The sequence below is a fragment of the Python bivittatus genome, unplaced genomic scaffold (assembly GCF_059951505.1).
Source record: "Python bivittatus isolate LINGU-HERP-01145 unplaced genomic scaffold, Pbiv_v1 ctg000580_np1212, whole genome shotgun sequence".
In the NCBI taxonomy this organism is placed as follows: Eukaryota; Metazoa; Chordata; class Lepidosauria; order Squamata; family Pythonidae; genus Python; species Python bivittatus.
In genome coordinates, this window is record NW_028277087.1 from 27,182,313 (window position 1) to 27,206,069 (window position 23,757).

At 38.6% G+C, this 23,757-nt stretch overlaps 1 protein-coding gene across 3 annotated transcripts in view; it reads right to left on the reverse strand.

Moving 5' to 3' along the window:
* Positions 1–7,220: 7,220 nt before the first annotated feature.
* Positions 7,221–23,757, reverse strand: part of DYNC1H1 (dynein cytoplasmic 1 heavy chain 1) — a 69,602-nt gene continuing 53,065 nt past the window's right edge. For 2 of the 3 annotated variants that reach the window (XM_015888966.3, XM_007433395.3), the window contains exons 60-78: positions 22,817–23,070; positions 22,532–22,666; positions 22,340–22,434; positions 21,659–21,833; positions 21,219–21,294; positions 19,296–19,456; positions 18,256–18,367; positions 18,116–18,176; positions 17,888–18,011; positions 17,342–17,455; positions 16,636–16,806; positions 15,914–16,131; positions 15,701–15,804; positions 15,034–15,245; positions 12,236–12,389; positions 10,931–11,073; positions 10,133–10,301; positions 7,515–7,642; positions 7,221–7,409 (exon numbers count right to left, since the gene is read on the reverse strand). In XM_015888966.3, coding sequence (XP_015744452.2) covers positions 7,281–7,409; positions 7,515–7,642; positions 10,133–10,301; positions 10,931–11,073; positions 12,236–12,389; positions 15,034–15,245; positions 15,701–15,804; positions 15,914–16,131; positions 16,636–16,806; positions 17,342–17,455; positions 17,888–18,011; positions 18,116–18,176; positions 18,256–18,367; positions 19,296–19,456; positions 21,219–21,294; positions 21,659–21,833; positions 22,340–22,434; positions 22,532–22,666; positions 22,817–23,070 — 2,735 coding nt within the window. In that variant the 3' untranslated portion in view covers positions 7,221–7,280. The other variant, XM_088149828.1, reaches the window with a different exon arrangement.

Sequence of the window (23,757 nt, forward strand, 5' to 3'; positions counted from 1 at the left end):
GCCTGGTTATCTGGAAGAATGAGGTCAATTAAATGGCAATCTTGTGACCCCGCCTTTGCAAATTTGGCTAATAATGAACTCAAACAGATGTTCAAGAAATTTAGAGATGATAGTTAAATATGGTTGCTTTATCATAATGTGTAGAATAAATTACTGGAAATTATTAACATTTAGAGATGATAGTTAAATATGGTTGCTTTATTATAATGTGTAGAATAAATTACTGGAAATTATTAACATTTAAAAATGTGGAATGTTAACTATAAACATAGCCACCTATAGAATGTACCATTTGTTCCATACCCACCCACCCTTCCACTCCCAAAGAAGGAATACTGCATTCCAGGAGTGTCTACAGGGTCTGGTCAAAGTAGTCAATGGCAGTGCCAACAGTGCAATCAGACTTTCTCCTTTTTGTGTGTATGGCGAAGTTTCAATCACACCATTGCAGCTGCCATCTTGACCTTTTTGAAGATATTCTATGGACACCCCTGTTGCATACACATCTACACTACAAATAGACTTGCCAGGAAGCCCCAGTTCTAAGATTTGTTCTTAAGACAAGAACAAGTAGCAGGGGCACTAATTATTATTATTCAATTTTTTACAGCCCTATTATTTTAAACCTTCCAAAAGACATCTCTATAATATATCCAAATAGCAGAAAGCTTAGGATAAAGTGAGTGGGCTTGAATTACTTTATGCTGCTCAAAGTCCCTTCGGGTGAGATGGGTGGCCGTATAAATTTGACAAATAATAAAACTGTTTTGCACAAATACAGAGAGTAAGGTTGGTTACTGAATGTGCTAAGAGCAGTATATGATGGAAGTAAATGTTGCATGAAAATAAATGGGGTGAAAGAGCAAAGAGTAAGGCGGCTAGTCGTTTCACATAATCTGTGAAGAATGCTTGTGGTGATGTCAGAGGTGTATTGGTGGGGATGTGAATGTACACGTACTTTTGGGTACGGGTGATACTGGGTTGGTGACAGAGAACCTGAATGTTGGCAGTAAATTTTAGCTAGATTATATGAACGATACAGTGAGGAATCTGGATATGCAAATTAATATATGAAGGACCAAGGTAGCATGTTTGATATAAAAATGGAGTGAATGACTGCAAATGAAATGAAAACAGCTATCGTATGGTAGGGAGAGTTGGGTAGGTGAAGAGAACCATAGAAGTCAGTTGAATACAGCGGGAAGGAGGTACTGAAGAAATATGTGAAAAATAAGTGGGGGTTGAATGAATGCGGACTGATTACAAAAGTGAATGATCAGTATTAAAGATGTACTTGGAGATAGTTTGGTTTATAGAGAAATAATAAATGAAGATTAAACTGCAAAACAATATGTGCAAGAGTGAATGGGCTGAGAGGAAGAGAAAAAGAAAGTCTTGGTTAGATGGAGTTGCTAAGATCCTGAAAGAGAAGGAGGAAGTTTAAAGAACAAAAAGCAGTGTATGAAATGGTGTGTGGATGTGCAGGAAGCAAGGTGTGGAAGTGAATGTAAATTTCCTTCCTTCCTTCCTTCCTTCCTTCCTTCCTTCCTTCCTTCCTTCCTTCCTTCCTTCCTTCCTTCCTTCCTTCCTTCCTTCCTTCCTTCCTTCCTTCCTTCCCCCTCTCTCTCTTTCCCTCCCTCCCTCCTCTCTCTCTCTCAATTTCTTTGGCTTACTGTTTCTCACTCCAGTTTTGCCCTGTACATAACCTTACTTACATCAAAAGGGAAGATAGGTATGTATGAATTACTTTACCTGGGGCTAATCAAGGAAGATGATTGGATCAGCCTGGCTTAGAGCAGCGAAACTAATTATCAGTATAACATTTGTTTGAAGTGGCTTGTACTCCCTGCATGCTTATCAGGGACATCTGTAGGATATGGTAAAAAAAAGTCAAGATGGTGGCCACACTTGCCATACATAAAAACGACAAGAGGTTCCAACATGCCGTCATGGCCACCATCTTGACTTTTTTCACTATACCTTGTGGACATCCCTGATGCCTGTGCTGCAATACAATTATTTGCCTTTAAGATGCCACAACTGGCTTTGCTGCTTTTGGAGCATAGTTGGTAACCCTGTAACCCTGTGAAAGTATTTCTCAAAATTAAAAGGGTTCAGGCAGGCAGTCTACAGCACTCTTGCTGCGGACGTGCACGGGCTGCTCTAACTTGGGCTGTACAAATATCTGAAAGTACCTTGCCTAAAACAGGTTCTGTCCGTCAGCATGTTCACTGAAGGATCCCTGGACAGAAAAAGCCACACGCAGCTACATGTAAGTAGATTTTTGTACAATTCCTCTTGTAGGTGTATGCATTTGCAGAATGTTAATTTATTAGAGATGTATGTATAAGATAGTTTTATAATGGGCCTGGTACCAAAGGTTGCATGTGGTGATGGCCAGGCAGGCACTTTTCTGGGATGCTCTACTCTACTTTCCATCCTACCCAACATTTGTTTCTTGTACTGCGCAGCAGTTGGTCAGCATTCAGCCAAGATTCTCAAGCCTGAATCTTCCGTTCTCCTTCTCTACTTGTGTTTTCCTCCCATAAGAGAGTCTGTGGTTCTGCAAACAGGTTTCTCACCAGCCTGTTGCCGCCTCTTGTTTGCACGTGGGTGTATTACTTTGCTTACATATAGATGGGCTCTTGTAGAATTATAAGTCCTGTTAATGTGATGGTGAACTCTTGCTTCCACTATTCTGTTAGGAAAGATGATGCCTAATTGGATGACATTGAGGAACAGTCCCCGAATTTGGAAGCCAGTGGGCAAACAGGAATTTTGACACGACCTTAAAAGCACTTTCATAAAATGGTTGCCGTGACAGACATGGCTAGCAACAAAGTATCTATTTTCCTCAAGGCAAACTTCTGAGAACAAAGTAAAAGAGTAACTAGTAAGAATCTTGAATTCCAGATCCCAGAACTATTTTTTTGCTTTGTAGTTTTCTGCTCCAATATCCATTTATTTTACCTGGAACCTTGGAATATTAGAAATAAAGCTAGTATTTAAGGTTGTCCAGTTGGTTGGATCATGCCACTCTTGGAGAACACGTTAGATTTGGGATCAAAATGATACATAAAAGATGAAATTAGCAACTGTAGTTCTTTCCTTTTTCTGGCCTAAGCACAGAATGTATGAGGTATATGGCAAATAAACAAACCAGAAGTTTTTTTGCTAATTATTAAGGCTGTGCAAAACATTCGAAAGGGATAGCTTACTCATGCCAGCACTGGGTGCAGCACATTGTGAAACATTAAAATAGCTGCACCCAGTAGAAAGTTCACTGCAGGCCTTCTCCAGTTATCTGTGGTGCAGGGCACAGTTGCTTCACATTGGTTGTGGTCCCAAGAAGTGTTGTCTTTCTCTATGGGCAGAACTCCTTTCAAATGCTTTATATGGTTTGAACATTATAATTCCCATTTTATCTGAACTATTAAAGTACAGGTAGTCCTTGCAACTGCCTCATTCAGTGACTATTCAAAGTTACAACGGTGCTGAAAAAAATAACTTTATGACCAATGCCTGCATTTACGACCTTTGCAGAGTCCCCCAGTTATGTGATCACTATTATAAACAGTATGCGTTTTTCTTTTTTCCCAGAGAAATTGGAGAGGAAGAGATTTACAAGAGAGTAAGCAGGCACACAATGTGGAATACACTTTGCATAGTGTGCTTGGGGCTGCTGGCGCCACCACATTCCTTTTGATGTGTGTTCCCTATTGTGTGCCTGTTTACTCTTTTGTAATCCCTTCCTCTCCAATGAATATAAATAAAACATTATTTGCCTTCTTGCTAATAATCCCAGCACTGGGCTCAGCATTCCACAGGGCAAGGGAGTGGGGAAAAGGAAAGCAGTGTCACAGTCACATGATTTCCCACTTAGTGACTGCTTAATGACAGAGCTGCTGGTCCCAGTTGTAATTGCTAAATGAGGACTACCTGTAGGGGTTAGTGCCTCAGAGTAAGACAGGCTATACTAGGGCAGCTGCAGATTATTGTTTGAGCTTGGATAAACCAAAACATCTAGTTAATGGAAACTGTTTTGGTTCTTCTGCTCCTCCATCAAAAGAGTTATGAAGAATTATGTACACACTCAAAATGATTATTTATTGCTGTTTCTCAGATGGAATTTTGTGAGTTGTAGTTCCAGTATGCTTGGAGAGATGAGGCTGCACCACTCTGATCTCAGATGTCTAATTTGCATAAATGAATGGCTATTTTTTATTTTTACATTTTTCTTACTTTTAATTGTAAGCCACCCAGAGTCATTGCAAGTTGGGTAGCTTACAAATTGTCTTTTTGTATAAATAAATAAGGGATGGCCAGCTGGCCCACCTGCTGAGTTAAATTTCCTTGTAGTGCAAATCAGAACACCCTTCTAGCATTTGGTACATTCCATTGATGCAATTACTTCACAGGAAGTTAAAATGCAGTAGAGGATTAATGCTTTGTTGGGTTCACAATCCATTTTTTTCTTTTAATATTGTTATTAGTAGAAAACTGTCATACTGATGTGCAATTGGGGGTAAAACACCACAATTTGTGATAGCTTTCAACAGGAGATTCACTACAAATCTATTACCATATTCTAGAAAAAGATTTTGAGGCATGACTCCATGCCTGATTTAAAGCTGTCTTCAATACTGCAGGTAAAAGATAATCTTAAGAAAGCGTGGGGGGAAAGTGAAACGTGCTGAGCCAGATTTTAGGTTACAGGGTGAACATGCATTGCCATTTCACCTGGTCCTACCTGGCTCTTCAGATGAAATGAAGTCAACGTATCGTGCAGGTCTGGAGCAGCTTTTATTCCCTATTTGCAGGAAGTAAACTTGGAACCATGTTTAATCATGGCTTACTATAATGGCTTAGTAGGTCTTCCAATCACTATTTGCATTGGGCGTAAAAGTAGTCTTTTCCACTTGGTGATAAAATTGAAAGGGGGAAAAAAACGTTTCTTGGTCTTGTTTTTCATACTATTGGCATATGAGTTATATGTTTAAAATATATCCTGCTCATGTAGAACTTAAAATGTGCTTGCTATAAACTGAAAAATATGTAACCATGTTTGTTGCTTTAGTTTGTGGACCCTTATGATGGAGACTATGAAGAAATCTCAGGCAACTCAGACTGTGGTTTGGATTTTGCTGACTCAGCACTGGTTTATCTTAGTCATCCTATCACAGAGGTACAGGCAAGAGAAGACAATCCTCCAGAAAAACAGGTGACCCTTTCCATATCACCACCCAAAATAGTTACCTCAAAGAATGAATCTGAACCGTTGCAGACTTCGGAACCAGAACCATCCTGGTTTGCAGGTCCAAATTCTGAAATTGCAACCTCTGAAGATGTGTTACAGCCCATGTTGACTGACTGTGACTACAAATTCTATGAAGATCTAAATACCAACAAAAAGCAAAGGCGATCTGCTCTAGAATGTGGAGAAAAATTAAGAAAAAGATTGCGGGTGATTTAACCTGTCAATGGACTCATTTAGTATAACTGAATGTGGAATTGGCTAGGGGTGAACAGGTACTTTATGCTGCTGAGTATTTCCATTGCAAAGGGCCCACAAGTGGCACAATAAATAAGATGGAGACTTAAATGTGCAAGTATTTTTTAACCTTCAAGTAAGCCACTCTTCCGAAAGAATACCTTCCAAGCAAGTCAGTATGAGAAATAAATGTTTATCTCATTCGTATTTTGAGGCTGAGGAAAAGGAACCTTTAGATTACTGTGAATGCATCAAGGGGGACCTGACTCTTTGTGTGCTGGCTGGTGTGGGTCTTCCAGGCTGTGTGGCCGTGTTCTTGAAGTTTTGTTTCCTAACGTTTCGCCAGCACCTGTGACTGGCATCTTCAGAGTGCAGGAGCACAGACAGGAGCAGTTCTCTCTGTGCCCCAGAGAGAATGGGGCACAGAGAGAACTGCTCCTGTCTGTGCTCCTGCACTCTGAAGATGCCAGTCACAGGTGCTGGCGAAACGTTAGGAAACAAAACTTCAAGAACATGGCCACACAGCCTGGAAGACCCACACCAGCCATCGTATGCCGGCCGTGAAAGCCTTCGACAATCTTTGTGTGCTCTTCCTTCTTGATGCAAGCCTGTTCATCCTTACTCCTTGTTTTCTTGGAGGACCGATCTGTTTCCTGAGTCAGACATGTGCAGATCACCACGAGTAAGGAAAGTGCTTGACAGAATGGAGATATACCAAATTCATCTCTTAGTCACAGAGTTCTTAGGTAAGAGATCTAGATTTCATTAAATATAAGGAAAAATATCCAGACAGTAGTAGTCTACCAATGGAGATTTTTAGTTCTCTATCTCCAGAGGGTTTTAAGAATAGGCTGGCCAGCCACCTGGCCAGGTGCTATTTCTATACACAGGACAATGGTGCCTCCAAATACTGGACCATTAGATATTTTGCCTTGCTGCTTAAGCTAGGTAGGAAAAATCAGGGGAAACAACAACCACCTTAAAGACTGACATACATTCTTTGTATGGCACTTATAGTGAATAGGACCCATGTCACTGTTGTAAAGAACAGAATGGATATGAGATGATGAGAGAAAAGAAAGTAGTAGGCAAGGGACGGATTGTAAGATTGTAGAAAAGACCTTCCTTGCAATCTAGTGGAAAGTACATAAATCCATTCAGCCATTATTAGTCAAAAGGAGCTTTTATGATTATAAGCAACTCATTTCTAAGTAGCCTCAGCATCAAGTAAACATTGAATGATTTAGCCTGTAATACAATGCTGGCTAGTATTGGAGGAAAAAAATTAGATGAACCAATGGAGAAAGTTAAGTTCCAAGTCTTAAATTTGCCTTGTTACTCCTAATATTTGCTCAAATAAATTGTATGGCAGACACACATTATTACATGAAGGTAAAGCTCCTACTAGGAGAGTATCAGCAACAAGTAGTAATGAATGAATATTATTCATAATATTATTATACATTATAAATGTAATGAAGAAATCTAATACACAGAATCTAAAAGAAGTGCAAGTTTTTTTTCTGAGGCTCAACCGAGGTGAAGGCAAGAAACAGAACTGAGGGAAGGGTTATGTGATTTCTTCCTTTCTGAATAGTACAGGAAATCACCCCAGGTTTGGATGCCTTCTTGCATTACAGAACATCATTATTTATTAATATCTTAGCTCTTCATTTACAACAGATCTGTTCAACAGGTGAACAAATACAAAAAAAGTACAAACTAGAAATAATGCTGTAAAGCTGTATTTAATTATTAATTCAATATTAATGTACCAATATAGAACCATTTACTCAGTGCACAGGACAGCCACACCACGTTCATAGAAGCTACGAGGATCTTCCTTGGTAGCAATTTCAAAGTCAACAGTGAAGATCAGATCAGCCCGAGTAAAGTTCAGATAAACAGGCAGGGTCACCTGTAAAATAAGTTCAGAAGTTGGTTAGGAGGATGGAAATATACAAGGAGAACAAAAACAGCATGCATAGCTGAAAAGCGTGAGTGAAAAGGCCCCTTCTCTTACCACATTAGACTTTTTATCAGCATTTGTCTGTCTGATCCAGCGAAGTTGAGTTATGGGCAGTACTGTTGAAATAGCATTGGAAAGTGACAGCTTGTTGTTGTTACACGTGGCTCCTTGAAGTTTCAGCCCTACAAAGTAAGGGGGAGAGCGCTATTTGAAATGTACGTTCAAATTTACTATTTCATCTATGAGAGTGTCTGGTTAATATATAAGTTACATTTTCATTTCAGCAAACAAAAGGAACTAACCCATCATCAAAGAGTGACATTAGGTGCCTTTCATCAGAACACTTTCTGACACCAATTTTCAGTTCAGTTTCATCTTGTCCAATTCAAAGTGGCTGAAATGTATTGACTAAAATAGTGTGCACAGTTTTAATATATTTATCCACTTCCTCCGATGAGCTCAGTGCACACTGTTCACTAACTCTTCTTGTATTTTACACTAATAATCATTTTTAAGGTATTTTAGACCAGGGTTTCTCAACCGTAGCAACTTTAAGATGTGTGGACTTCAACTCTCAGAATTCCCCAGCCAGCAAGCTTTAGACCAAGCAATGGTGAGTGGCCCACAGTCATCCAGTGAGTCTCATGGCTAATTTGGTTCTCCATCATTTAGTTGGTACTTTGACTATTAGGACATAAAGATTCAGATTCTTAGCTTATAATAGCTGCAACATTTTTAAATGCATAGGGCTCTATGCCAGAATCTATGGTGATTAATCCTTTTTCTTTTTTAATTTATTATTGAAATACTGAAATATAAACAAGAAAAAGAAAGAAAAGAAGATAGAACAAAAGAATGGCTACTGAATATAGATTAAAAGCATTGTGAAGACTTTTTGGTAACACATTCTCCCCTTCTCTTCCCTTTGTGTCCCCAACCACTGGCCATATCTATACTTCACACAAAATGTTAAAGATTGTCACTGGTTTCTGTTTAAGTCCTAGAAACCATATTCCAAGTGTCTACCTTGTTGTGCAATGTGTTCTATATCCATTCCTGTTTGAATTTGGTTAAACTTCTGTTATGGATATATACTACCAATTTTGCCATGGCAGCATACTCTTCAATTTTAGTTTCCAAATCAAATATCCTCAGCAAGGTTTCTCTTTTCCATATTTCAGTAAATTGTGATATTTAAATTTTTGTTTTCTGGAATTATACCTAATAAAAATATCTGTGGTTGGCAGTTAATCCTTTCAGGTACAGGTAGTCCTCACTTAACGACCACTCGTTCAGCAACCGTTCGAAATTATGTCAGTACTGAAAAAATGGACTTACGACCCGTGCCTGAAGTTATGGCCGTTGCAGCGCCTCTGTGGTCACATGATCAAAATTCGGGCACTTGGCAGCCTGCCTGCACTTACGACCACAGGGGTGCTTCAACTCCCCCACCCACCTATCTCCCCCCCATCTATGCCCTTTTGGCCCCCTGCTGCCCTGCGCTCCACCGCCCCAGCTGACCTTCAACATCATCTTGCTTTAAGAAGCCCCTTTGCAAAAAGCTCCTGGAGTGCACTGCACAAAAACGCTTCTTTGTAAAAAGCTCCGGGGCAGGGTGGGGCTGGGCTGGGCTTTTGCTTTGCACTGCGAAAAAAAAATCCCACTTTTCCCTTCCTCTTTTTTTTTTTCTTCCCCCACAGGTAGACTGGCCCACTTCTGGGAACTTCAGAGTCCTCTGGCTCCAATAGGTGGTAGACTGGGCCCTTGCGGCCCCCTTCGACCCTCTCCCTTCTGTTTTCTGTAGGTGCACCTGTCCTCCTCCTCCTTCGGCAGCCATATGGACCCGGCCAGCCTTAGCCCTTGGGGCTAAAGCTTTTGGTGCGCTATCAAAAAAACAAAAGCCAAAAGCAGCACCTGAGCAGCAATGTGCCAAAATGTCTCTTTGCAAAAAGCTCTTAGGCAGGGTGGGGCTTTATTTTTTTTTTTTGCAGGGTGAAGCAAAAGCCCAGCCCAGGGGCTTTTTACAAAGAGGCATTTTGGAGCAAGAAGATGGCAAAGGTCAACTGGGGCGGTGGAACACAGAGCAGTAGGGGGCTGAGATGGCATAGATGGGGGGGAGATAGGCAGGTGGAGTGAGTTGCAGCACCCCTGCAGTCATAAGTGCTGCTGGGCCAGGGTGGGGCAACTGAGGCTTCCAGGGGTGGCTGCAGCTTTGCACCACACTGCAGCATTTCCCCAACTTGTGTGTGGCCTGTGCTGGGCCTCCCCACCCACCTGTGGCACTCCCACACTCCTTACCTGGGACTCCCCCCGCTTGGTTAATGACAGCAACTGGGAGTGCCAGGATTGTAGTTGCTAAGCAAAGTGGTCAATGACATCTTGCTTTACGACCGCATTGCTTAGCAACAGAAATTCCAGTCCCAATTGTTAAGCGAGAACCACCTGTATGTACAACAGCACTCCATTAGTTTAGCAGCCTCCTGAGCAAGTGGCCCAAAGGGAGCCACTCCTAGCGACCACTTGGATTAAGATTGTTTTCCCCTTTCAATATTCCTTGAAACCAGTCACCAACATAAAGCAGATATAGTTAAACCTGAGTTTTTACCTTTTCCTAGCTGAAGAATTTCCTTCCCCCCATAAAACAAAAAACAAAAAAACGAGGGGCAACTAACCGGTTACTCCAAAACTGCAGGCATCCAATACTGCATTCTGAGTGGTGGTAACATTGACTTCTAGGCAGAGTTCTTCCAGGGACCAGCTGTTAGCTTGAGCTACATATTGCCTTGTAGCAGTAATGTAAGCCTCGGGTACAAACAGGCCTCCCAGGCAGACATGAATGTTCTGTGGAACAAATGTGTAACTGAGTTAATTTGATGGATGTCGCATGAAATCAATACTGACAGGCAATTTTAAATCAGAATCTGAAACTTTCTCATATTTTTCACACATCCCAATTTCTTTCTCCTTTGGTCTCATTTCTTCAGAGCATTCTTATTCCATTCACAGGAATCCTAGGCCAGAATCAAGATTTGCTGGGAATTTTTTTAATGAAATATGGTAAGCCTATTCTAAATTTAAACAGCACAATTTATAAAAACAGTGTTTTGACAGTGTGATCAGAACTGTTTTAGGACTGCAAAATAAAAAAAGTGGCTTTGGGGACACATGCCATTGATGGGCTGTCCTTCCCTACTCTAGGCCATTTTGCTTAAGTCCAATTGCTTGCCCTGTTCCTCTAGGATATATTTCAATAACTGAAGCCAGAATCCGGAGGTCTGTTGTCATAGTCTTTATAGTAGCATGTTTCTAAGGTTTCTTAAATTTTTATTTCCTGTCTTTCATTAAGGCTTTCTACCAAGGACTAAATGTACCCATTCCAATAGCAAAACTACATCCAAACTGAAATGCTACTCCTTTGTATTTTGGGGTAAATGATACTGCATTTAACAGAAAATCACATTCTAACCTACCTTTAGTTCCTTTGCACCACCTGAAGCAGCAGCCTGGGAGATATTCTGCAGCTGTTTAATTCGTTCGCTGAAGTCAGACACCCACTGTATGACTGTCATGCCAGCGGGTACAGTATAGTGAGACCAGCTATGAGGCAATATACCTAACAGAAAAAATATAGAGGGTTTCTAACTTTTTGTAAACAGAAAGCTGCAATTTCAAATTCATAGGCAGGCACCCTACACTTTGTATTTGAGCCTCAGTAAAAAGGACATACAGATTGAAAAGGTGTCCTTTATGATAATTCAATGGTCTGGTTTGAGTTACTGTTACAGTTACAGTTACATCCTTATTTTCGTTTTTTTTTAGTATAGGAATAACAAACTTCCTTTTCAGATCTCAGAATTCAGCTCCTCTTTCAACTTAATTTGAAATCTACTGTTTGGTCCAACCGAAACCCTAGCAAATATTGGTACTGCTGTTTGTTGGGGGAATTATTAATGGTGCAGGAAATCTAGATTACAGAAATAATTTTGACCCAAGAGAAGATCACTTTATGGGATAATCCTGATTTAAAAACAACTGCTAAAAAATCAGAACAATGGACCTGATGCCAAAATTTCAGATTCATTAGACATCTTAGAATAATTAATTGTGGCATATAAGTTTTATGATGAGCTGATGGAATTTGATATTATTTACATAACCTTTGAATAATGAACCTGAATTCCTATAAAGTAATGTAAAGTTGCTTTAAAAATGTGGAATTAGTTTCTTTGAAGAAGGGTGATTACAAATGCCTTGCTGTGAGAGTTACAATTAAGGAATTACTCATCTGCTTGGACTTGTTCTATTATTGCCACATTTTTGGCTGAAAGCCATTGTATTATTAGCATAAGGTTAGACTGATTGTTATATATCAAGGTTGCATATATTCTCAGCTATACCTCCAAATTTCAAAGCTATAAAAATTTAGGGTGATGGCCAAAACAATTACTATACAACATAGAAAGAAGGAGTATACGCTGGATTACCATCATGTTATTTGTAAAGATGTAATACATAAAGTGAAATGTTGATAAAGGAGTAAGGAGGAAGACTTTTGAACAATTTGGTCACCTTAGTTGGAGCTGTGTGTATAATTTCCAGGCCTTTTCCCTTTTTAAATGTTGATAAATCACAATATATACTTTTTTTGTCACTGTTTAGTTACATAATTTAAAAAACCCAATAATTTGGGTTAATCCACTCCTCAGTAATAAGCTTTAATAGACCTTTCATAACTAGCAGAACTTTCTTAATTTAATAAATTTGGAAAAGCCTACCTTTTACCAATTCATTAATAAGCATCCGTAGATAATTGGTTTGCTTCTTCTTTCCTTCACACACTTGAACTACATCTGCAAGATCTTGGCGGACATCCTGAAGGAGTTTTGCTCCCATTTTCACTTCTCTTTCAAAGAATCTGAACAATGGGTCCTTGGTTTCAGGAAGAAAAATAAGATTTTATATATTTTTAAAATTATTTTATGTTTGATAATAAGACTCAATATTTAACTCTTTGGAAAAAATACTTTAAAAATAGGTGCTAAAACGTTTTATTGGAAAGTATGGGTGAAGACTGGGATAGTGACTTTAATTGTGTAATTATTATTTTAAGGACTTTTCCCAATTTCAAATTCAATTTGGCCTTCCTAGTTTACAAGAGACTTTATTTTCAATTTAAGCATGTTTTATTGGCTCAATACTGGTCAGATGTGTTGTACTTCAAAGGCACCTGAGATATTCTCCCATTTGATAGAATCCATGAGAAACCCACAAAATATTTTTATCAAAAGTTCAATAATATTTTTAAAGTGGACATTACTGGAATATATCAAACACAGGCCAAAGAACTGGAATGTCCAAAAATGCCCTATCAATGGTATCATGTTGTTAAAAATGTTAAGATGGTATTGACAGATTTGAGAATAAGCTGATTCATCAAAAAATAGTATTTATAGTTTATTGGACTCCCCAAAGAATGTATCTGAAAGGATGACATCAGATTTTCTGTGTTGGAGATGTAAAAAAAATTTGAGGGTTCATATGCTCCTGTGTATTCTGGACATTTTTCTGGAACAGTATTTCAATGTATTAAGTAGATTTATGAGGAAATATTTGTATATTAGAGATGTTAACGTGATGCTAAATCTACATACTACTAAAACTCTCGCTGTGTTTAACTGTTTGTCTGTTTATACTCTCAAGTTAGCTCAAACAGTACATTATACCGCAACAATTTTTGAATCAAAGTACAGACAGTCCCCTACTTGCAAACTTTCATGTTGTGAACTTTCACCCATACAAACAGGATGGACCCAGAAGTCAGAACCGGAAGTCGGGAGAAGGCGGGAAAGGGTTAGTTTGCAGCGCACCGCAAGCTAGCCCTTTCCCACCTTCTCCAGCATTCCGTTTGCATTGAAGTTGGAGTTCCCAGAAAAGGTTAGTTTATGCGGTGCACTCCATTGCCGGGTGAGGCAGGAGAGGGAGTGGTGGCAGAGGACAGGGGAGAGGCGGTGGAGGTCTCCTGCCTTGCCCAACAATGGAGCGTGCTGCACCCCGCTGGTCCTGCCTCCTGCCTCCGGCTTTTTTTTTTTTTTTTTGCTTGTTGGACTTATGAACAAAACGGACTTACGAACAGCCTCTTGGAATGTAACCTGTTCATAAGTAGGGGACTATCTGTACTTAAAATCTGCTAACTTAAAGAATCTGAAAAAAATCTGGGACCCATTGCACCTGTGGAATTGACATTTCCACAATATTCAGACCAGTTTTATTTGCAAAGTGGTGGCCATTGCGACGTCCCCAGTGTCACGATTTCTGATGCTCCCTGCTAACTTCCCACAAGCAAAGTCAATGGGGAAGGTGGCAGGAAGTCAGAAGTCGCTCCTGCTCCCTCTGCTTTTTTTGCCTGCCTGTGGTCGTTCTGTTAATCTGTTTAGAAAAGTAAATATTGACTTATTATTGAAGTTTCTTTGCCATCACAATTATTTTTTTATTTATGGTATACGCTCTTCTTAGATGATCCCCGGACCGACCAGCATTGGGCTAAAAAAAAATATGGTCAGCCTAAAATTTTATATTTATTTTGATCACATCAGACTGCACTACCTTTCTCTCAAAAGATGACCCAACTGGTCACAGGGTTGTCTAGTTATATACCGAAGTCCTGGAAGCTGGCTGTCTATGAGAAATGATGATTGTACCATATATGGGAGGTGGCTAAAAGAATAATGTTGAGAATTGGAAAAGTGATATAATTCCATTTATTAAGGATTGGCTTTTGGAAATGTGTACCTTATCTGTCCTGGAAAAGGCAGTATTTTCTACTAATCAAAGGATGAAGTAATATGTTCTTGTTTGTCATACACTTTATGATATTTTACAATAATATTTGTATCTGATTATAATACAGTATTATATGGTAGTTTTTGTAAACCAGTGACTGTAAGTTTAATATATAAGATAATTTTTTTGGCTGCTCTTTTTTTATTTTGTTTTTTTAACATTTTTATGAATTGTTTAGTTTAATTTTGTTATTGTGTAGTTTAGATTAAGTATTCTTTTAACATAATTTTAAAAATATGATTTTATATTGTTGAGAGAAACTTGGCAAATATGATGAGATGTATTTGCTTCTCTAATTGTAAGACTGTTTTGGAAGAACAGAAAGAAACAGAAAGAAGTAAGAGTTCCATTTTTAAAAGAATGCGGCACTATAATCTCTCACTCCTCTGGTTTCTTGCAGTGGAAGAGAGTATCTGTAGATAAATAACTCCTCTTATTTGCTTAAATAGGGGGGAATATGCAAATTAAAGCCTTCCTGTATGGAGAATCATCCTGCACTTCCAAGATATACTGTATATTTTTAGATTTATTCTGGATTTTGCTTCTGGTTCTTTTAGAGTATGGATGTGCAAAAAATTTTGCTCTGAAAGGCTCAAGCTTAAAATAGTCCATTTCATGCTCAAAGTAACAGTTTTGTCTTCCAAATGGGACGTCTTATGAAGTTCTCAAAATGAAACTTTTGTACAACCCTCCAAAGAATAATGTTGAAATAAAATAAATAATGAACTCTCACCTTAATGTTTTCCACAGTTCGTTTTAGATGATTCAGAGTTTGTGGGATGAGATGGAGCCAGTTGGAAGCAGTAGTGTGCAGTGTCCGCATCCAGGCGGGGCGACCATCGGATGTAGAATCTGTTCGTGCCTTCTTCTCTGTCTCTGCATAGGCTAAATCATCTTCATCTTCTAGCATCTGCATTTTCAGCATTTTACTGATCATATCAATACCTGACAGGAAGAAGACATAAAGTAATAACTTTGCCACATTGAAATGCTTCAAAATTCTAGAGAATGGTTAACATATATGTAGTTATTACTTTAATTAATGCATAATTCAGTTAGTCTTTTTAATCCAAACTGGAAAACCCTTCAGTTGTTTTACTATATACTATCTGTATTTACCCACGTATCTTCTATTGAGATTTGCAGGTTTATACTCTAATGAGTTGAAATCATCAAATGTGTTATATCTTGGTTTTCTCTGCACCTTTCTCACTACTTACTTACGTCCCAAATTTTCAATAAATGTACCTAACTGAAGTGGCTTACAAAATGCACACCACTTAAGTGGTTGGTTTAAAAATGCCAGGATGCTTTTTATTCTGTTATTCTGTCATGTAGACAATTGTTTTATATATCTAAATTTATATAATCAACTTATCAAGATGAAGCAAGATGTTTACCTTGTGTGGTGAGAAGAACCTTCTCAGCATTATTTGGTAATCCAAGCCAGGAGGGAGTTTGTGTATCTGGCAGCAATTCAACCCATTGTACAAATTCTTCACGTCTGCCAAATCAACAATGCCAGATAATGACCAAGATATCCATAACTACAAGGAATACATGAGATAACTCATCTTATCCCACACTTAATTTTAGAAAGAAAATGTTAATACCGGATTCCATCTGGCATCTGTATGTCTTTATGCCCATCAACTTTGGAAGCCAATTTGAATTCACTGTCAAAGCTTAGCGTGGTAAAGAGTCGCTCCAGGAAAGTGTTCAATAACCGTTGGTCAAACTCGTTATCAATGCGGCCGCCGTAAATTGACTGAGCCATCAGAGTCTTCAGGGCAGACCATGGAATCTTGTCAGGTGAGATATTCTGACGACCCTGACATTGGAGACATCTTTGTGAAAAAAGGAATAGCTAACCCATTTTAAAGTCTACAAGGACAATGTTATTAACAAGAGCAAGTTTAATAAAATAGTGCTGACCCAGGACTAGAAGATTTTGCCTCCTGAAACAAGGAATGTTCTAACATCTGCAGAACATTTGGATGTTAACAGCATTAGGGCAGCCTTAGCTTGGCCATGGTAATTAATTGTTCTTACTGGTTTGCTGTTATTTTGCTTGACCCTTAAGTATTTTGTCGGAGTGGGTGGCCTATGTATAATTATATAAACAAAAGCCCCTGGCTATCAGTTTCAATCTAGTCCAATGGACATGGGTGATGTTAAGTCCAATATGGGCATGATATATACTCCCTTCTGCTTCTTGAAAGAAAGGTAAGATATAATCATAACTGTTCATATCATTTGGCTTATAATTATTGGGGTGTCCTTTTTACGAAGTAGAATCCAGTCATTTTACACAAAGGAATAAAATGGGAATTACCTTTGCTGTATCATCAAGCCATGTATCCACGGTATCACATGCAGATCTTAAATCAGATTCTCCAAATTCATATTTTTTTGACCAGCCAAGAGGAGCATATCGCAGACGTTCTTGAATAATAGCATGGAACCATGCAAGAAGGAAATAGAGACGTGCACGCTCGTTTGGTGACTAGGGAGGAGAAAAACCAATGGGATTTTGGCTTCAATGGAAAAAAAAAAACAATCTATTCAACAGAACACAATTAACACCTTGCTTGAGATTCAGTATATTTTCCATCCCTGCATCTTTTATCTCAGTTGAAAGAATAAACCCTTTTCCTTACCTGTGTATTTTATTTTAAGGTACTGGATGTATAAATCCATTCAGATGAAGAAAGAGCTTCTAGAACAAGGTACAATACAAAAGCCAAATCATATGATTTCTTATTTTCTAAACAAATTGGATTTACTTTTGTTATTTCCCAAGCTTAAAACAGTATGGCCTTTGCTAATTTATACAGCTTCAGAAGGTCTGAGAAGGTATTTATTTTGATGAACATAAAATGGCTGAGGCATCTGTACTCCATGAACTAAGTGGATGTTGTTGCAAGATCAGCAATGGCCACCCTGTGTCAGTAAAGCTTCTTAATGGATTCATTTACTAGTACTTTTTAGTAACACCATATTTATTATTGCAATTTTGAGTAATTAGTTTAAAAACTTACCTTGCACATTCTAGACACAGGGATGCTGCTAAAGGTTCTCAACATATTGGCCTTTACACCAGGTGGTGGTTCAAACACAAAAATTCTTCCAGCACGTAACAAGTTTACTGGCACCTGAGCACAGAATACATTATCCAAGTGTACAGTGAGAAATGCTCTTTTTTCCTGCTGTACTGCTGGAGAAACTGATTGTACAAAGATATGCTGAACTTTAATTTATCATGTTAGCATGAAGTAATTGTTTTCAATAACAACCAATAGTAAACAAAAATCATATAACTTGATGGTGCATAAAGATCAAATAAAGGAATGGACAACGACAAATCTAAAGAGGTGAACGCAGCATTTTGGGAATGGTTCCTTATTAAAATCACTTGACATTTCTGAACACCCAAAGAAGTACTAATTTCTCTTGCTTTAATAGAGAGAAAATGAATTAAGCACAACAGGTCAGAAACCTCACAGGATGAGGGTAAACCTCTTCTTTATGATAGCAGAATTAAAAAAAAAATGTCATGGTTGATTTTTTTATTCTGAGTTGCTTACTTTTGGATTAATCTCCATTGTAAGGAACAATCTAAAGCATGCATGAGGCTGAAGGGAATGCAGCTTCTTTTCCAGTTGCATCAGCCATCCAGGTGCCAAGTGGACATTCTTCAACATGACCCACCTAAAATATATATAAAAAAAATCCAGAGAATAATACTTTAAAAGTCTATATCATATAGAACCAAAACGGATGCAATGCGAATCATACTGTTGGGAAGAACCCACCTGCCTGACTTTACTGCTGTATTGATTGCTTTATCAGCTTGGTTAAATCCTTCAGCAGAACCTAAAAGCACATTACCATGTTAGAAATTTGTATCTGTCTTCCACAGCATTTGAGGTGACAAAACATATGAAAATATTACCAATAGCAATAGAGGTGATCTGTGTATTTTGCTCTGCAGCAAGGTCTTCAACATGTCCACTGGCATCATAGCCAGGTACAGAGCACATCAACACAGGTGTGTTAGGCTTCACCTAAAATCCAGGAGTGGGAGAGAAAGAAAGGGGAAAATCAAGTAGGTTTGTTTCACAGGAAGCAGCAGTCCTTTCTGCCCCAAAGTTTGCAGTTTTTCCAGTGCTGAGAAAATCTCAAGGAAACCTCCCTTTTAATCCTAAATGTTAATGGATGGATTTTAACTTCAAATGATAAAGGAGAGATAATGCATTTTGTAAATTCGCAAAAGACCTTTTTTTATGTGTTTGTAAAAAAAAAATGTAAACATTTTTTTTTACATGTTTCTAAAAAAGAGAGCCAGTTTGGTCTAGTGGTTAAGGCACCAGGCTAGAAACTGGAAGATTGTGAGTTCTAGTCCCACCTTAGGCATGAAAGGAGGCTGGGTGACCTAGGGCCAGTCACTCTTTCTCAGCCCAACTCACCTCAAAGGGTGGTGGTTGTGGGGAACATAGGAGGAGGAAGGAGTATTAGGTATGTTTGCCACCTGGAGTTATTTAAAGAGAATAATAAAGGTGAGATAAAAAATCTAAAAAAAAGTTTCAGAGCTGCAAAGTATTTAAGATCTACACTCAGGTTTACATTAAATTACTGTTTTCCAGGGTTAAGTTGAGACTGAAAAAGCTAATTGAGTTGAGCTACAGTAATTTGGGATTTTTATTGAACGGCATATTCCAAACAGCTTCTAAAAAACTCTGAAATGTCAAAAGTGGCAGAGAGGACCACTATTTCAATTTCACAAAGCTAAAACCATCCCAGTCACTTTTGTACGCCTCATAAAAAGAGATCTCTGCACGTTGCATCACTACAAAAAGCCATTTAACTAATGATAAAAATAATCAGGATCCAATGCAGTTTTTACTTTAACAGCAGACTCTAAAGCACCACCTGCACTTATTCCATCCGAGATTCTGGGGACCAAGGCAGGGTGTAATTTACATGTTCACTTGCCTCAGTATCTACAATGTGAGCCAGATCCAAGGGCTGCTCCATAATGGACATAAAATTTTCTCCAAGATTTGTGGAAACAAACTGATGCGCCATTGCCAATAAACGATCAGGGCGGAAAGCTTGGATCAAAAGCAAGCGATGTATGGCCTGTCCGATGGATGCTGAGATTTAGAATAAAGAAAATAAATAAATAAATAAATAAAATGTTCATGTTGTGTTTAGATTATTCCAGGCAATTCAAGACTAAGGTTATTGAATCGGCAGTTTCAATGGCATGTTTTTGCTTCTCTCTCTCCAGGAAAATAAAGATATGTAACGAAGCAGGAGGCATTTAGTTTAGACTAGACAGTCTCCTCCAGCTTTCTAGAAGTCTATGAGGCTAAGTCGCAGCTTCTGATGTTGCAAATATTTATTTATTTATTTATTAAATTTATACGCTACCCATCTCCCCCAGAGGGTGACTCTGGGCGGCTCACAATTAAAGTAAAACCTGAAAGCAGTTAAAAATATAAATATCCCCATTAATTTAGTTAAAAAGTCAAACTATATAAAAAGACCATATACCTAAAAAGACTAAAAACATTCAAGATGACCGGGTGGCGGGGGGGATAGAATCAATCACTCCACAAGCCAATTCCAATGGTGCAAAGCCCCATCCGGTCCCCAGGCCATCTGGCATAACCAAAATTTCACACTCTTCCTTAACGCCATGAGAGTGGGGGCACATCGCACCTCGGGTCGTAAGTTGTTCCACAGAGCGGGGGCTACAGCAGAAAAGCCCCTCTTCCTAGACTCCACCAGTTGAAATTCCTTGACTGGTGGGGTCTGCAACATGCCCCTTCTGCTGGACCGAGTGGGTTGGGCTGATATAATGGGGCGAGATGGCTCCTCAGATAACCTGGTCCTGTGCCATGAAGGGCTTTAAAGATAATAACTAACACCTTGAATTGGACCCAGAAGCAAACCGGCAACCAATGCAGCTCGTGTAACAGAGGTGTTATATGGGCTCCCCTGGAGACATTCAGAACTGTCCACACCGCTGCACTCTGCGCCAGCTGTAGCTTCCGGATATTCTTCAAGGGTAGACCCACATAGAGCGCATTGCAGTAATCCAACTGGGAGGCGACCAGGACATGAATGACCGTGTGGAGAGCCTCCCGACCAGGAAGGGGCATAACTGACACACAATATAGTTGTGCAAAGGCCCTCCTAGCCACGACTGCCACCTGCTCTTCGAGCAGGAATCATAAGTCTAGGAAGACCCCCAGATTATGCACCGGGTCTGTCTGGGTTAGTGCAACCCCATCAAGAACCAAAGATGATAAACTCCTAGATCTCGAGGCTCCCCATACCCACAGCCACTTTGTCTTACCAGGGTTCACTTGAAGCCTGTTGTCCTCCATCCAGGCCTCTACAGCCTCCAGACACCGTGAAAGGGTAGCCACAGCATCACTTAGGTCACCAGGGATGGAGATAAATAGTTGAGTATCATCAGCATACTGATGATACCTCATCCCATGGTGCCAAATGATCTCCCCCAATGGTTTCATGTAGATGTAGGACCAGCGAGAGCACCGAACCCTGAGGCACCCCACAAAGTAGGGGCTACGGGTTGGACCTTTCTGAATGGCCCTGAATTATTTTATTTATTCCCAGAAATACTAATCCCATTGCCAAGGGACTCTTTATGCCACTTTCAAAATCAGGCATTTATAAGGAATTACTTGCTCACACAATACTGACCTACTATTTTGAAGAACTGTTTTTCAGTATTCAAAACCATTTTTTTTTTTTTACAAATTAATTTGATATTATCTTTTTCCAGCCATTATTTCAGTTTGTCTTGTTCGAGCAATTTCTTCTTTTGAGTTTTCCACAAATATCTAATAAAGCAAAACTGAGATGGAAGAAATATGAACTTACTTGCAGGTTTGTCTTCTGTCCAAAGATAGGGCACAGTCTGCTCTGGTGAACTGCTATCCAGCCAAATGCAGAATTGCTGTAGGTCAGGTTCAATTAAAAAATATTATTTCTGAGCAACACATAAGAACCTTATATTAGAACTAAGACCAATGAGTTTATTTACATGAAGACAGATCAAGGATGATCATGTTTTTGTAAGGAACACGCTCTGTGTGATAGGAAGAACATGCTCAGTTTTTATATATGGTAGTATACTTTGCTGATCAATATGCAGCTCAGTGAGCATGAGCTACCTAGCCCATATATTGATAATAATGTGCATGAAATGAAGTAGGAAATAAGCTTCATATATACAATCACCTAAAGAGAATGAAATGTTATTTGCATTAATAATTCACTTTTAAATTCAATAGATTAGACACATTGAAGAGTAGTCTTACATCATCAGCTTTGACTTTAGAAACAAGGTCCTTAAAGGAAGAAAGGCAGCTCAGTCTCATCATAGCTTCCAGTTGTTCTAAGGTCAGGCCACTAATTTTGGGGAGAACCGTATTGCTGAGTACAATTTCTTTCCCTCTCAGGAAATGCTGGAATTCTGCATCATACGTAGGCTCTCTTCAATTAAAACAGAAGTAAATTGCACTGAGAACAATTCTCTCAAAACTAAAGAAACCTAACTACTCCCTAAGCATAATTCTTTGGATTATTGCTATGTACAAGAAACTTGGGAAAATAATTAGTTCTGCTTATATGTATTATGTTGTAAGAATGGCTGCTTGAACTTGGCAAATAATCTTTTGCAAAAGATATCAGATAAAGGTTAAATCATGTTTTCATTCATCTTTTTCTTACAGAAAATCCAAATTGGCTTTTCTGTCATTATTTTTACTGATTTGAACACAGGTGTGGAATTCACTGTGTCCCTCTGTCATATTAGGTTGCATGAATTAACTTCAAATCTATAAATGCTACTGTTGAATACAATTTTAGCTTGACTTTTGGAGTGCTGTTTTTTGGTTTTCAAGAACTGCTGTTTTTAATTTCCAAATCCCTATAATTCTTAAATTTTGGAAGGACTTCAGTGTTCAATATTGACATGTTTAGTAAGATCATTTGCTTACCCTATAGTGCCTTTCAGTTTTATTCTGGCCAACAGCATTGCAAAGGTTATGTGATCCTGATGTAGCATGCCACGAGCAACTCTATTGAATGCCACCTATAAATACAAAATTAGGAAGATCAGCTTGGCAGAAAGTTTATGAATAGGAAAAAATATCTGAAGAATTTTTAAGTATGAAATGCCTCTACTTAACCTGGAACAGATCTTTCGTGATAATAGAGAGACGCTGGGTATGGTCTGTAATTCCCTTCAAATTTGGGTTCTCATATAAGACATTATGATAGATATCCAAGAAAAACTGAAGAGAATACTGATACAGGAAGTGTATCTACGGAAGAATTCAAATTGAATAATAATGTTAAAAGCAACATATTAACTTGTATCCAAATGAGATCATGCAGATTCTGTGCAAACAAACAAACAAACAAACAAGTAAATAAGAATCACAGAAAGGGAAACCTAAATCAACCTCTTGTACCTGCTTCAATGACTCCATTGTGAAGTAAATACTGCTACATGCAGTAGAAAGTGGGAGATATTGCTGAGACACTGTTTCCACCTCTTGCATGACAATATCGGTTTCTTCTACTTTTCTAGTAACCTCAGCTGCCTCTCTCTTTAGGTTCTCCAAAGTGGTTATGATGGTATCATCATCCAAGATACGTCCTTTTACTTCATTGAGGGCTTGGAGAAGAGATTTTTCTAGCTGCCGCAAACGCAGCTGGAATTCACCTTTAAAAATAATACAGACCCTGAAACAAAACCTAAACCACATTCTGACATGCTTACTTTTTAATAGAGATGAATATTTCTACAGAGCAATAGCAGAACAGTACTAATGAGTTTTACTTTTTAATAGAAATGAGAATAATTTATCAGTCTCGGCTGACAATTGTTGCAAAATCCCTATATACTTTGGATTCTATTTAGTCTGAACTCTGGAATATGGGTTGGCCTTACAAGAATAGTTTTAAAACAACACACAGTAATTTTAAACATCCTGCCCAATCAAATATAGGCTTTTTAGAATAATAAATAATGTATCTATGCAATTCCCCCAAATAAAATAATAATGAAGGGGCTTTTTTTTTTTAGTGATGGGAGTTTCTGTTTGTTTAGGAAAATGACTAATTTTTAAAAAAGACTTAACAAGGGAATGAGAACAGCTCCCATGCTTTTTTTATCTCAGTTTGCAAGATTCTGGAAAGGAAGTTCTGAAAAACAAGAGTTTGACATTTTGAGTTCCATTCTGGTAATCATATTCAGTAGAGTTGAATCTCAGATATCCAGGTAGGTCTACTTGCTAATGGAATTGTTGCTGCTATATGACACAGAGAGGATATGATCCCTCCCTCTCTGCAGCTCCCTAAGTGTTAAAAACGAGAGGGCTTAAAAAACTTTCCCAGTCTGGGAAAACCC